The following is a 15,577-nucleotide window of genomic DNA, read 5'->3' on the forward strand; positions in this document are numbered from 1 at the left end:
CCCGTTGTCTTTCTGATCCACAGTGGATTTTGGTGTCAGCGCCCAGCTGGACAGAACGGTGGGCAGGAGGAACACCTTCATCGGAACGCCTTACTGGATGGCCCCGGAGGTCATTGCTTGTGATGAAAACCCTGATGCCACTTACGACTTCAAGGTACCGAAACAAGCATCTTCGTACTCCTTTGTACATCACTGCAGATGTAGTCTGTGCAAAGTCCAGCACGTTCACTAATAAGGTACTGAAGGGATTAAAGCAGCTGAGAGACTCAGAGTTTTCTCTGTGTGATGGCTGACTTAGCAGTGCCTGAGATTAGAGTTTGTGATCATAAACACCTTGGTATGATCTCAGATTTTATGCCCTAGTACCATAAACTTGAGCAGTCAGGAATTTGGTATATTCTCGCAGCTTTGCAAAGTACATTGACGGGCAGTACAGTCTCCTCCTGCTTTCTGGCTGTTAGATTTTGAGAAGTGACTTCAGGTCCAACGCGAATCTTTGTTGTGCTGCTCACGTCTCAAAATTTTCTGCGAGGAAGTAGTTCCCCATGCTGAGAAAGGTGTCAGACTGAGGCTTCCTACCTGCTCTTCTGCTTTTCAGTGCTGAATGTTTAAATACTACCATCAAACATGCTGTATTTGCTCAATTTATTCTGCAGAGAAGTCAGGTCAGGTTTAGAAAGGGCAAAATCACATCTTTTGGCCTGCAGGCAGGTATTCACAGGGAGATCTGAAGGCTGCCACACAATCAGACACTCGGGGGTCTGACCTACTTTTCACATGTCTCTGTTGCCTGTTTAAAGTTTATTTTTGGATCGGTGGCAGCACAACATTGCTGCCGAACTCTAACGTGGCAGAGAGCGATGTGCCACATAGCAGGTCAGCGGGAGGGAGATGATTCCCACCTGCCCATTCAAACCCCAGTGAAGGCTGGCGTTTAAAGCAAGAAAATCTTACTCTGTTTTATCCCAATTCTGCCTTAGTGCAGGTTTCTGGACACACATCTATAGGCACGTCCCTTAATTTTTGTCCTGCTTTTTTTGAAGTGTCCAGAACTCGGTTTTCTAACTGCAAACACCCTAAGGTTCACTGAGCAGGCCCAGAGAGTAGAGAAAAACACTAAAACCTGGGCTTTTGGAGGAGAAGCTGAAAGATACATGCAGCTGGCTATACCACTGCTTGTGCACATGCTGAGAGGTCGCTTTACAAAGTAATGTTTAAAAAGGTCTTTGTGACCTTTTGTTATGGGGCTAGGTAGCTGCTTTTTAACAGCAGGGCGTTGCAGTGTAATAGCACAACAGCCCCCCATGGCCGTACAATTTGGAGGGCAATTACTGGCCTCCCAGAGAATTTTAAAGTAACCAAAAGATGCTTTGGTATTTCATAGAATCAGACTGGTTTGGGTCAGAAAGGGACCTCAAAGCTCCTCCAGTCCCAGCCTCCTGCCATGCAGGGCCCCCTCCCAGCAGCCCAGGCTGCCCAAACCCCATCCAGCCTGGCCTCAGGCACTGCCAGGGATGGGGCATCCCCAGCTTCTTTGGGAAACCTGTTCCAGGGCCTCACCTCCCTCATAACACAGAATTTCTTCCTAATGTCTCATCTAAACCTACCCTAGTTTATTTAAAGCTGTTACCCCCTGTGCTGTCACTTCACTCCCTGACCAAGAGTCCCTCCCCAGCTTCCCTACAAGGCCCCTTTAGGCACTGGCAGGCTGCTGTAAGGTGTCCCCGGATCCTTTTCTCTTTGTACCGAACAATCCCAGCTCTCTCAGCCTCTTTTCGTAGGAGCATTGCAGCCATTTCAGTGTATCAGTCAACTTTGGAACTGATGATTTTCCTGAGAGCAGCTCTCCAGTGCCAGTTCAGACTCAGGGTTACATAAATTGTTAATGATAAGGACACGTAGAAATAGTTTAATCCGCAATTATTTAATTTTCTTTGATTAACCAATTAAAACAGGCATTTCCTCAGCTCCCCTGATTGCTGTGCTCTGTAGCAGGGCTGAAGCCCATGCTCCAGTCATGGAAAAGAGAGCTGCAAGTCCCGCGTTGGGAAGGATGTGGGTTTGTTATCCTATTTTTTTTACAAGGAAGGGTGATAACTTCATAGGCAACTTTCTACCCTCACAGATCCCTGAGGTTTCTCCTCTTTCCAGAGCAACGGGGACACTGAATATGCCGATGGCTGATGGCACAAGGTTGGGAGCAGAATGCCTCTGTTGTCCCTGAGGATCTAACGCTCGTAGTGGGCTGGCATTTACGGTTTTTCCTTGACTGGGGCCATGAAACAGAAGGCTGATTGCTGCCGACACACTTACTGCGGGGTGTGCTCGGAGCTCGTGGGGATGTGGGAGCTGCTGGACATGAGTCTGTGCCCCAGCTCGTGTCCCTGCACCTGACGCTCTGGCTTTGAAGTGGGGGGAAAAAAATGTAAATGGCGATTTTTTAAAGGCATGCAAATCAGATGCTCAGATTTAGCCAACTGGCTTAAAATAGCGAATACAAAAGATGAGACTTATTGGGTGAAAAAAGGAATCCTCACAGGCTTAATCTGCTGGACAAAAAGCCTCTGATCTCAGTGCTTTCTCCGCCAGAAAGAGATGCCTGTGTAATCTATGGAAGGATGCAGTAAATACCTCCTCACAAAAATAAACCACTTTAAAAAAGAACAGATAGCAACCCCACGCTGCTGAAGTTATTTGTTGGCTTTTGCCCCAGACAGTCTTCCTTTTTTCTTTAGAGATAACTTGTCAATAAGCTTAGAATCAAAAGGAAAAAGGAAAAAAAAAAGAGCTTGCTTCCCTTCCCAAGTCAAGACAATACAAATATATTAGCGCTGCGGCTTGTTGCTGGGTGGACTGAAAAGCTTTGCAGGCTCAAAAAGAAAAAAAAAAAATTGAATTCCAGATCAGCACAAAATGCGTGCTTCCCACTGAGTTTTCTGCTTTCTCTCAGAGACTTAGGGAGGTGATAATCCCTTTCTGCGCTGCTCCAGTTTTAAGATCACTTGGCATCCTGCGTATAATACCGGGCACCTCAATATGGAAAGACACACGAGGAATTTGGAAGGAGTTCAGCGGCAACCAAAAGGAAGGGGTCATGCGTACTGAATCATGTGGAAAGACTGAGATGATTAAGTATGCAGCACAAATCCCAGCTGGGCAGAGACAAAGAATGGATGTGACTGTCCTGTGGAAGTGCTGCAAATGAGATTGGAGAGAGGATTTTTAGGCAGGTAGGAAGATGTGTAGCAAGAACTACTGGGACAGCATTTGTTAAGGGAAGACTTGAGTCAAAAAGGAGGAAAAATGCCTTGAAACTGCAAATTCGGGTTGGCTCCCTGGGAGGGGGCATATGGGGAGCTGCTTGTGGTCCCCAGGGGTGCCTGCCCTGGCTCTGGCTGAGCTCTCGGTGCTTTGTGCTGGGAAAAGCAGCCAGTCTTGGGTGAACCAATTTGCAGGATTAGAGGCTTGAGGCCGCCTGGAAAGGCTCTGACACGGAGAGAAGATTGAAGAGGGAGCGCAGGGACATGGCAGAAAGCAGGACGAAGGCAGAACGGGGTGTGGGGACTGGAGACAGCGGAGGGAGAGGGGAGGGCAGGGTCTGTCCTGCCCCCTGACACGGACCTGCTCAGGGGGTGCTCGTTTTTCTGCGTGGTTTGGCCACTCTGCCAGAGACCTCTTTAAGCTTAGCCACATCAGCTGCGTGCATGGGGCTTCTCCGTGGCACCACAGCTTCTGCCCTGGCCATCGCCCCTGGCCCTTCTTGTCTTGTTCTGCTGTGGCAAAGCCCCCTCCCTCAGCACGGCACTGCCCGTGGCTCCAGCCTTACGGCTTTCACACTGGGCTCCCGGAGAAGCCTGAAGTCGTGGCTCATTTTGGGGAGAAGACCTGCTCGGTGAGACCTGTGGCCAGAGGAGGAGCGGGGACAAAGCCGTCGTTACCAGACCTGCTGGGAGAGCAGCCCCGTGCTCGTGGTCCGTGGCAGAGAGGGGAGAGAGGAAGGAGAAAGCTCCTTGGCTTTGCGTTAGCCGAGTGTGCGGTGCCAGCTGGCACCTCCGCCACCCCCAGGCCTGGAGATGTGTCAGGGACTGTGCTTCAGATGAAGGCACCAAAATTAGTCTGGGTTCTGTTCCCGACGCATCGGGTGCTGAGTTATGAATCATTAGGCAGCCCTATACATGGTGTCCAAAATAATGAATTAGCCACCTTCTGCCAAAAAAAAAACAAGTTGCAGCAGTGCCGTGAAGGAAAGTTCTCGTTTCCCTTTGCCCGAGCACACGCTGCCTCTCCCTCCTCTCCTGCCACCCTTCGGGGCTCCTTACCGGCCCCAGAGGTGTAGCTGTGGGGTTTCTTTTTCTCACCTGGAGTTTCCTCCAGCGTGGCCCGGTGAGGAGTGGAGCCCGCCAGGGCTTTCTGGCAGGGAGCTGGGGCTATAAATATTCCTGTTTGCAAGTGAGAAAACCGAAGGAAAAGGGATGCAAGCGGGCAATCAAAGGAGTTTTGCAAATAGCTGCGCTCTGGGCACTAATCATTCAGGAGACTCACCCAGCCATGTGGGCTGAGGGAGGCTGGGAGCCGAGTAAATGAAAGTGCCCGCTTCTCCTCCCACTGGCGAAACGCTGCTTCCAAGCTTGTATTTAACGAGCAGTGCATGATTCGGGAGAGTGTCCCGAGGTATCTCAAGACACTTCGTGTTTCTAATCTATCCCCGACAGCCTGCTTGCAGCGGTGCTGTAACAAATCCAGTTCTGTAGCACCCAGCTTTGAGCAGGGAGCCTACAGCCCCGCTTGTCCAGGACCCAGATTGCTGCCGTGGGCTAAAAACACCCCCGGGATCAGGACGTGGCTGTGAGGGGGATTAAAGCCTGGCTGCTGCACTGGATGGTCAGGTCACAGGGCATGAAACTGCCAGCTTCAGCCTTGGCTCTGCCAAAGGCTCGGGAAGGCAGCGGGGATTTGTGCACAGGATGCTGTGGGGCAGCTCAGCCTGTTGGGAAGGGGGAGATGGTCCCGGTCAGTGCAGGCCAAGTGTCCCCATCCCTGTCTGCATCCAAGCAGTAGGAGGGCACCTCTCTAGCACCCAGAAGCACCTCCAGATGAGGGCAAGGTGCTGAGAGCGAGCTGTACATGAAACTGTCACCAAAATACTCGCTGAAGGTTGCGGTTTTGACCTGTTACACAACAAAGACCTCACACAGGAAACCAGCATTAGGATTTCATGCCAAACCATGCAGGTGACGCTGAGCCAAGTGCTCCGGTGCTGCTTTGGGGAGATTTCACCACCTACACCCCATGGCCATCGGTAGAAGCAGCCGTGGTGCCCAGTGCCCGCTGCCCAGAAGTGGGGCCACTTGGAGCTGCTCTCCCCTGTTGCCCCTTGCCACTTTCTCCATCCATGAAGCAGGAAGGTGGTTTGTTGCTGGTTCACTGGGGATTTGGGGCTTCATTCTTTGGGGTGCCACAAACAAGGGACATTTGGGATGCTGGCATCTCCTCAGGCAGCGTCCCCACCATGGCCACTGGGAGCAGTGCCCAGCAAGGTGGCTGCAGGGCTTGGCTGTGTCCCACCCCTGAAGTGGTGTGGCATCCACCAAAAACTCTCTGAAGGCATTGAAATAAACCTTGGAATAATCAGCAGGGCTGGGAGTCTCCTCTAAAGCCCTAACAAACAAGCAGAGCATAAAAGATGAGCTCCTGTGCTGCGGGTCTGGGGGCTGGCAGAGAAAACAGAGACCCAGCGCATGGGGCTGAGCTCTGGGGCTCGCTTGGTGCTCCCTGTCGTGGCAGTGCTTCACAGCATGACATGTTTCCCTTTGCTTTGTTTTACAGAGTGACTTGTGGTCTTTGGGGATAACGGCCATCGAGATGGCGGAAGGCGCTCCCCGTAAGTAGAAGCCTGGCTCTGCTTTAATTAACGCCACCCGAAACTCGCTGGGATTTGCTGAGTGGCAGCCGGCGCAGGGATCTGTGCGAGAAACGCCGTGCAGGGGGTTTGCTGAGCAGCCTGGGCTGGGTGAAATGGAGTTTGCAGGGTCCAAGATGTGGTAGGAGAAAGCTGCCAGATCAGCATGGGAATTGTGGTGGGCAGTGAGCAAAGTGTGGCTCCTGCAATGTCACCTGAGCTGTATGTGACTCAGTTTCCTCCAGAAAAAATGCAGATAATGGAGGGAGTGAAGGATGAAAGCAGTTAAAAGGCTGCTCCTCATCACTGGTATGCTACTGGCCACCAGTGCGGCACACAGGGTTTAGCTGGCACATCCACACCGTTCATACTGCCCTAATTTTGGAGTGCCAGCTCTCTCCTTGGGAAGCCCACAGGGTCTGGGGGATGCCAGGCCCCGTTTAATGCCTCTTCTTGCTCTTTGCAGCTCTCTGTGACATGCACCCCATGCGAGCCCTCTTCCTCATCCCCCGCAACCCAGCCCCGAGGTTGAAATCAAAGAAGTGGTGAGTGTCTTTCTCGGTCTTCAGTGGTGGTAAAACGGGGGCAGGTTTGGGCCTGGGGTGAGGAGATAGCTGGGGAGGTGGCGAGGGAAATGCCTCTCACACTGCCCTTCCCAGCACCGAGACGGCTTTTCCAAGGCGCTTTGTACAGCTGAAAGCAGATGACACCTCGCTTGGCTCCCCCTTCTTTCCAGTAAGGTTCCGTTTGCAAGTGGAAACATGTACCCGTGCCAGAAAAACGATAGTTTATCTTGAAGGCCCAGGAATGCGGAGATCTGTACTTAGTTGGGGCTTTATTTTAAAAATTTGGAGGAAAAAGTACATCACAGTTTTGTAAAAAAGCAGGGTATGCCAATAAAAACCCTTAGGAAAAATATTCCTGAAGCCCAGCAGATGTTGTTTTGTTACTGTATGTTCTGTACCGATGGAGCTGGAGTCCTTAAAAACACTCAGCCTTGGTTCGCACTCTTTGCCTGCCTCAGGTTCAGCAGCAGTTTTGTCAGGAGGGATCTGCCAGGCGCTAGAGAAGCAGCGCTGCCCCTTCCTCCCAGACAGGCTGCCATCAGTGAGGAGAGTTTTGCTTTATTCCCTGAAATGATGCACGTTATCTTTTTGAAAACACGAAGGAAAAGGGAGCAGAGTAGTTGGCAGGGACTGAAAAGATGGTGCCAAAGCAGTAGGTGTGCTGTTGCTGGGAGGGGAGAGGAGTCCTCTGCATCTGAGGCATGGTGCTGGAGTTTTGGGGCCAGACCCCTAAAAACTCACCTGGACTTTAGCAAGAGATGACTTCATTTTGTCAGCCCCATCCTGAGATAATCCAGTGCAAAACCAGGACAAGAGGGACCTCACCGTGCTACCTCTGCCAGAGGGTGTCGAAGGTGCTCTCTCCTTGCAGTGTTCTTAGGATGCCATTAGACAGAGCTGAGAAAACAATTCAGACACTTGTTTTCTGCCAGATCACCAGTCTCCTACTTCATTATGCTACACAGCTACAGCATGAAATGGATTGTAAGACTTCAGTTTACTTTTCATACAAATATGCTGTTTATTCAGCAAAGGCTTTCTCAGCCTGCAGACAGAAGGCAGCTGACAAAAGCAGGCTTTGAGCAGACTATTTTCCCTATCTTCTTAAGGTAAAAACTGAACTGGGGTGGTCGTTATATTTTATTTCCCCCTCAGGTAAGTGTCTGAGATACTTCGATGCATTTTGCAGCAGCCAGGGCATTCCCTGACACCACCTTCCCCTGCTATGCAGGTGGCTCTCTCTCAGATTTCTATGCCCTAAGCTTTGCTCTGCTGCTTGGTTGCACAGCTCGGCCCTGAGCAGTCGGCTGTTTGAGCTCAGGCTTTGCTCATGTCCTGTCCTTGACTCACTTCTCAGCCAGAGGTGTTGGGCCTGGCCAGTTTGGGAGCTCTGCAAGACCCAGGAGGAGAGGAGATGCGTGACCAGGCTCTCACAGCAGCTCTCTAGCTGCCAGGGGGCTGTTTTTCAGAACAACAAATCACAAGAGAAAAGCAAAATGGAGAAAGGCTCAGATCACACAGCCTGCCTGCCAGCTCCTCCTTTCTGCATCCTTCCTTTTTTCTTTGGGTCTGGGTTTGTTCTTGCTTCTGTGTGCAGCGACACACGAGAGTACCCAAGATAGGAAGCTCATCTCTTTCCTAACGTAAAAGAGGCAGTTAACAGACTGCAGCACCTCTGAGGATAAGCCAGTGAAAGCAGCTGACAGGTAGCAGCAGCGCAGGAGCTGCTCAATTGAAAATCCTAGAGAGGAAACATTTTTGTTGCTTGCTAGATGCTTGAACTTGCTTTTAAAGCACCTCTGTGCTCCTGTGAATTTAAAGACTCTTTGGTATCCTTTTCTCTTCCAATTAAAACGAGCCTGCAATGAAGCTTTATTTCCTTTTTCCTGCATTTCACAGGTAAAATCTACTTGAACTTTAGTGATGCCATTACCATAAACACTTCCTAACCCCTGCTTTATAAGAAATGACAAAACCTCTTTGTTAATGAAGTGATATTTGCACTGCAATAGCACTTTTCATCCAAGAAGCTGGAAAGCCTTTGCAAACATTGATTTAAGCTTTGCAAACCCCAGGAGCTGGAGGAGCAGCAGTGCGTGTGGCTGTGCAGATAGGCTGGCCCGCGCCGGGGGAAGCGATGAGCCGTGTGAAGGTGCCACCCTGAATCGGAGCCAGGGAGAAAGAAACCTGTTGTCTGCTGCCTTTTTGGGAAAGAATGCCAAGCACCTGCAGGCTCCCGGGGCATTTTGTGCAATGCTGAGTTGGGTTTGATTCTTGCTGCTGCAGATGGAAGCTTGTCACAGCAGCTTGGCGAGGCACAAGGTTGGTGCTTGGCTCAGCCAGCTGCTGACAGAGCCGGGCTGGGCACAGAGCTGTGTCCTGCATCCCTCTGCAAATACTGCCTCGGAGCCCTAGGAGATGGACAAACCCATCGTTTGCTGGAGGATATTTTTTAAACTACTTCATCTCGACCATATCTGAGGGCACACTGGGCTGTGCGCCCATAACTGGAGGCTCTCTAGGTTCAGACTGAGAGGAGAATCATTTTTAGAGGTGTGTTTTTAGAGCATCACATGGACATGCCCTTGTGGGATACACAGAGACGCTGGGTTTCTTGAGGCAAGGTGCAGAAGGAAGATTGGCTCATTAATAAAGCTGGAGGGAGGATTTAATTGGATCCAGTAGTGTATTTTATTTTTGCATCTCAATTTGTATGGATTAGCACTTAAAAGATAAATCACTTTTAGCCTGACAGCTTAAAAGTAAAATCCCTGAAAGCTTATTGTTTTATTTCTCAATGCAATTCTGTAGTATCTGTTGGCTTCTGACATTAATTTGCACTCATTTTCCCATTTGCTAAAGCAACAGGCAGCGTGGCGGCCTGTCAACATCCCTCTTGTAAATCCCCGTTCTCTTGGGCTTATGATGTGGTGAAATTAGTTGCAGCAAAACTTTCGATGTGTAAAAACTTGAGACTAAGAGAAATTTGTTTATTAGAGATTTGGCTGGATTTGTTTTGGCTGAGATCGAATCTCACTGTTTGCTGGTGAGGAGGGGTCTCACCAAAGGGTCTCACATCTCCATGCGTTTTGTTGGTCGCCAATGATGCCATTTGATTTTGGTCACTCCCCAGTTATGCTGATGGTTCCCAGGATCAGCAGAATGGTGTTTTGCCCTAATCACACGTGCAAAAAATGTAGATAACGACATGCATGGGAAGAGTAGGAGAAGACAGAGTGATAAACGTCACTTGTGATGGTGCAGCTTTGAGACCATGCTGAGTGTCAACAGGGAAGTTGGCTGAATCCTCTCAGAAGGCTGCATCTGAGCAAGAGTAATGCAGCATCTGAACAGTGTTCTCAAATACCCACAGGTCTCTCACTTTCTGATACAAAAATCAATGTTGCTAACTGTTTTTTTCCTTTTTCTTTTTTCCCTGTGTCTTCCTTTTCTGTCCTGGGCCAGGTCTAAAAAGTTTCAGTCCTTCATTGAGAGCTGCCTGGTGAAGAACCACAGCCAGAGACCAACCACGGAGCAGCTGATGAAGCACCCCTTCATCAGAGACCAGCCCAACGAGAGGCAGGTCCGCATCCAGCTCAAGGACCACATCGACAGGACTAAAAAGAAGCGAGGCGAGAAAGGTCAGTGGAGGAGCTGCTCTCTGGGCAGTCACTGATTTTTGCGTGTCCTTGGAGATCCCTCATGTAGACCAAGGTCTGTCAGTGCAGGAGAAGGATGTGGGTAGAAGGAGAAAGGTAAAAAGCACCAGGCTGCTTGCAGTCTCAGTCTCAGTTTCCCTTACTCAGGTGCCTAAATTTCTTCCCAAACAGGTTGAGTTGAGTAGGCATTGTCCTTTTGTGTGAACCCTCTTGTTACGGTTTTAAGGTCCAATTATTCTGTTTGGTTTGACTCCTCTCAGTCATAACCAGAGTTGCAATGAAAATAATTACCTGTAACAAAGCAGGTGATGTTCATACAAAGGCTACAGGTGATTATCATTACAGCTAATTGCTGTTTTTAAATCTTTTTTTTTTTTTTTCTGATGAAAAATGATGTCTTTTTTGTCCAAGTGGTAATTTCCACGTGGCACATTTAAGCTTTGATTCATTCAAATGTGTGTATAAAATGTACGTGTGCATATGTACATACAAACGTGTGGGAGGAAGAAACTGCTAAGCTGAATTGTCCCAGGTCCCTCGTTTAAAGTCTGCTGATCTACGTGACATTTTTGCTGCAGCAGCGACGAGCAGCGTTGTGCAAATGAACATCCAGATAAGACCCTTGCCCCAAAGCAATCCCGTTGACTAGCAGTAACCTATTAAACTGAATGTTTTCCGTGAACTCTCCAGGCCCTATCAAAGCCCTCTGAAGGGAAGATCAGATAGCTGAAGAAACTTGTTAAAGTACTCTGTTGCTTGTGAGCTGAATTTTAATTTGAGAGCTCATTTGTAGAATTCAACAAATTAATATATATTGCTATTTCTCTTCTTATTGGTAGCAATATTAATTTTTCATGTGTACCTTCCAGCCCCTTGTAATAGATTTCGCTATAATCAAAACAATAAAGCTGGATCTTAGTGAAGTATTAAATGTGTTTAGTCTGGCAAATGAAGGTTGTACCCTAGAGATGGAGAGTAATTGGATAAACGCAAGCCTTTCTTTTACTATCATTCCCTTCATCTGATAAAGATGATATCCCAGTAGAAATCACAGTGTGCAGCACAACATTGCAGTTGGGCTTTTAATGTCGATGTCTTCATTGCCCGAAAAATAAACGTGTTTGCATAGGAAGAGCGTGTATTTAGGGAGAGAGAAGTTCTCACCTTCGGAGCAATAGCTGATCCCCACCTTCCATTGCCTGTGGTGCACCTCACTTACAAGAACTCTCCTGAAGAGGGTTTTTGCCGTATTGGGGTAAATCTCTATTTTATGTTTATTTTTCATCTTTGCTTTTGAGTTCTTGATTGCTGGAGGCTGTTGCCCACTGCAGCCAGGACTGCAGCCCTCTTTCTGGCACGCCGAGCATGAAAGGCGCCAGGGAGACCAATAAAGCTTTCCCGGCCTTGCAGCCCCCCTAACATCAGCAAGCGGACAGAAACAATGCTGGGTATTCTTTTTCATGCCAGAAAAAAATGAGTTTTCTGTTCTCCCTCAGAGCTCTGGGGTTTTCAGCCATCAGAAAAACAAATGAGTCCAGTAAAGGGCACTGATAAGCAATTATGTTCCTAGATGAGACAGAGTACGAGTACAGTGGAAGTGAGGAGGAGGAGGAGGAGAATGACTCTGGAGAGCCCAGGTAAAGATCAACATTTTGTTTCTACCCTTGTGTCTCTTTAACTCTGTGTGAAGTTGGCTTGGATTACAGGCTCATACGAACTAGAAATGGAAAAAGGACAGTTTGATCACTGAGTCCCCTTCCCTGGCAGAACAGAGTACATTCCCCCTGTCAGGTGGTGGGTGGGAATTAAGCTGATGCTACAGATAAACCTCGGCTGAAAGCCTGAGATGAAGACCCAGATACCTCGTTTGCTGTGGGATTGCAATGGGATTGTCACAGGAATGTGGCAGGTCCCCTTGGTACCCTGCTCCCTGCTAGGCAGCCCTGCTCCGTGCCATTAGAGCTGCTGTGCTCTCAGGGGTGACGTGGGAAGGCAGGTGCCCAAGGGATGCAGATCATCCAGGATGCATCAGCATCATCCCTGCTGTGAAACGTAGCATAGGCTGCAGGCTCACCCCATTTACACCAGTCCTGTGCCACTCTGGTTTGCCATAGCACTCCTTTCTTTCTCCTATGATGTTTTCCCAATTGCTGCAGAAATTACCTCGTTAAACATATTGGCCATAATTCAGCAGAGCCAGCGTGGTCATATTGATGAGGAATCACACTTTTTCGTACCCTGTGTTTGCTAGTTTGGGTCTAGAAAGGTTCCTGCAGCTTTTTCTTCACGGGCTGCATGTGCAGAAAGCCTCACTTGCACACATCAGCTTGTGGGATGTAAAACTGGATGTGCAGAGCTCGCTGCTCAGTTTTCATGTGCAGAATCATTTGTTCACACACAGATGGGTATGTAAAGAACTGCCCCTGGGGGTATTTAGATGTGGAAAAACGTGGGGTGAAACTAAAGAAGCTTCTTGACAATGTGCTTCCTTATATCCAAGTGCATCTGTCTCCCTGTTTCCATGCAACTTCTCACCATGAAACCTTCCCAGTGATGCTGCAAGCACAATAGGTCTGGAACTTTCTTTCTTTTATGACATTTTTCAGTCTCATTGTAATTAGTATCAGATTATTCCATTATTTCCCTGAGATAATGTAGTATTTTAATAGCTGGCAATGATTCATGCTAAATGTGCTTTGTGAACAGCTAAATATAGTGCGTGCCACTGCAGCACAAGGGACTTTGGTGAGAAACTTACTGCAAAAGAAATCTTCAGCAAATAAATTGTCGGTGAGCTCTAAGTAGATCAAGCATGCCCTGTGGTCTGGGCTGAGCTGCCAGGACATACGTCCACGCAACGCCTTGTCTTCTTCAGGGCTTCTATTTAAGAAGAAAATTAAAAAAAAGAAGGGGAGATGATGTGAAGCTTATGTTCTACCTGGCACTGTGCCTCCTGCCCTGCCCTGATGCTTGTGGCACCCCCTTCCCTCCATCCCTGCTGTCCAGGCGTGTCCGGGTGCTTTGGGGGCGCACAGCCCTGGGAGTAAGGGTCACGACAGACGTGAAAAAAGTCTTAAGGATGTGCGTGGGACCTTCTGTGGTGCTTTTCTCCCGTGCAGCTCCATCCTGAACCTGCCCGGAGAGTCAACGCTGAGACGGGACTTCCTGCGGCTGCAGCTGGCCAACAAGGAGCGCTCGGAGGCGCTGCGGCGGCAGCAGCTGGAGCAGCAGCAGCGGGAGAACGAGGAGCACAAGCGGCAGCTGCTGGCCGAGCGGCAGAAGCGGATCGAGGAGCAGAAGGAGCAGAGGAGGAGGCTAGAGGAGGTAACTGGCTGGCCTGGAGCTGCTACAGGTGGCTGGGGGAGCTGAGCAGCAGGTCCCAGTGGGTGCTTTCAGCATCGGTTCCTGACCTTCGTGGTTGGTGAACTCGGATGTTTTGTTACACTGAACAAAGCCCCCTGCTCGTGCTTTTTGTGTACCTACCTCCAGCTGCTCTCCTCAGCACATGCAAGCGTTGCCAGCCCTTGTGGAGGTAACAGAGCTTGTTTGCTGTGAGTAAACCCTTTAAATACCGAACTCAGAAGGGTTCCTGACTGAGCACAGTTAGTCCTGTATCGGTGTGATAGCTGTACTCAGTCCACATGGGCAAAACTCAGGACATACGTCTGTCACATTCATTGCCTTTATTTTTTGCTGTGATACTTGGGAAGAAGCTGAACAACTCCATTCACCCTTTCCCCACATCCATGCACCGCTTACGTCCCATTTAATCCCTATTTTCAGCCTGAGTCCTTTTAGCCCTGCCAATTACAATTTCTCTTGTGGGGGAGGAGCAGATGCCTGCCTGACTTGAGCAACGATCCCTATGTGCCCCGAAGCATAAGATTTCATTACCCTTGTCTTAACATACCAGCTACAAATACGATTGGTCATAAAATTATCCACCCCATTTAAAATCCAGCTGCAGTATTTCACTGGGTGTCTCTGGGTGTCGGTGAGTGGCACAGCCTGGCTCTGTGAGGAAGTGCTCGCTTTTGGCTTTACTCACAGTTCCTGGGTTGCAAAAGTCCACAAAACAATAAGGGGTTTTCTCTTGTTCTAAGTTTATTGATGTGGTTTTGGTCAAAGAAACCCATTGACTCACAAAAGCTCATCCCAAGCAACTGATTGAAGGAATTATATGTTAAGGGCAATTAAATTAGCTTTCTGAAGAGGTCACCAATATGTCTGAAAGAAGTCTTGCAGTAAATGGGCTATCAGAGCACCCACCCCCTTAGTTTGACTGAGCCACAGCATCTGTTTTGTTTAATCTGGGTTTCCCTAGACTGGGTTTCTGTGGGACGGGTAATGCCCCTGGGCTGGAAGCTCAGATGGGAAGGAATTTCAGGCAGCTGACTGCACGTGATGTATGAGCAATGCATGGCCCTCCGTCAAGGTGGTCCTGCTGTGGCTGTCTTTGGGGCGAAACCCAGCACTGGCTAAGCACAGGCTGAGCGTTTTTCAGGCTGGTAAATATGCAGGTCTGTCATGTTGTCAGTGTGCAGAGCGTTCTGTGTTCGGTACGTTGCAAGTTAGGCTTTTCTTGCCTCCTGCACGGTTCACAAAGCCGGCGAGATGACAAGGTTTGCACATGCACGCACCCCGAAATCCTCTGCACCAATGAATGTTTATCTAAGGACTATCGTAAGGAAGCCTGGATCTGCCATTGTCAGAGCGTGCTGGCTGGAAGCAGTACAGAAGTGGAACAACAGCAGGATAAAAGCAGACACCAGATTAGCTGAAATCCTGTAATGAATACAATACTTGCCACTGTATTAATATGTTCTCTTCACATAGAAGAAAATTGTTCCTCTCTCTTTGCCTGCGCTCCTCAGGCAGGTTTTGATGGAGGACTAATCCTCTCGCTAAGCTGGCAGCTCTGCCCCAGGCTGCCGAGGCACAGCCCCAGCCTGCTCTGCCCTTTTCCCCCATGTCATTGCAAGCTGAAGCCACCAAGGCCAGTATTTAAAATCAATGCCTCTGTTTCCAATGACTCTAACAGCCCCCCTGGGCTCTTTGCCCATTACCTTCTTTCCAGCTGCCTTGAAGTGTTCAGATCTAAATTGAAAGGGAGATTTCAGCTGGAGCAAAGCAGGCCACGAGAGAAAAGGTATTTCTGCTCTCCTGCTGTGTTGGACAACTGGGAAGGACAGTGGGATGGTAACTGAAAGGCGTCCTCTGTCCGGCCCAGCACAGAGCCACCCGCACAATCAGGTAGGATTAGGACAGAGCAGGGAGCTGCGTGCTGGCAGTGTGGGCATCCCCTCCACCCCATGGCACTCCCGCCCCAGGGCAGCCTGTCCTTGCTCAGACTGCTCCTGCCGCTGATCCTGGCACAGACCCCCAGTGATGGATGTAGTTTGGTTTTTACGTGCTCCCCAGACATTTCGGGGCAGTGTGCGCCTGGTGGCCAG

The 15,577-nt window shown here is 49.3% G+C and overlaps 1 protein-coding gene across 4 annotated transcripts in view; it reads left to right on the forward strand.

The window, feature by feature from the left end:
- Nucleotides 1-15,577, forward strand: part of TNIK (TRAF2 and NCK interacting kinase) — a 142,099-nt gene that overhangs the window by 79,590 nt on the left and 46,932 nt on the right. For all 4 annotated transcript variants that reach the window (XM_082766844.1, XM_082766842.1, XM_082766845.1 and 1 more), the window contains exons 7-12: nucleotides 24-154; nucleotides 5,827-5,881; nucleotides 6,366-6,444; nucleotides 9,931-10,106; nucleotides 11,695-11,761; nucleotides 13,244-13,448. In XM_082766844.1, coding sequence (XP_082622970.1) covers nucleotides 24-154; nucleotides 5,827-5,881; nucleotides 6,366-6,444; nucleotides 9,931-10,106; nucleotides 11,695-11,761; nucleotides 13,244-13,448 — 713 coding nt within the window. The remainder of the gene's footprint in view (nucleotides 1-23; nucleotides 155-5,826; nucleotides 5,882-6,365; nucleotides 6,445-9,930; nucleotides 10,107-11,694; nucleotides 11,762-13,243; nucleotides 13,449-15,577) is intronic.

The sequence above is a fragment of the Aythya marila genome (assembly GCF_965140915.1).
Source record: "Aythya marila genome assembly, chromosome: 9".
Taxonomy (NCBI): domain Eukaryota; kingdom Metazoa; phylum Chordata; class Aves; order Anseriformes; family Anatidae; genus Aythya; species Aythya marila.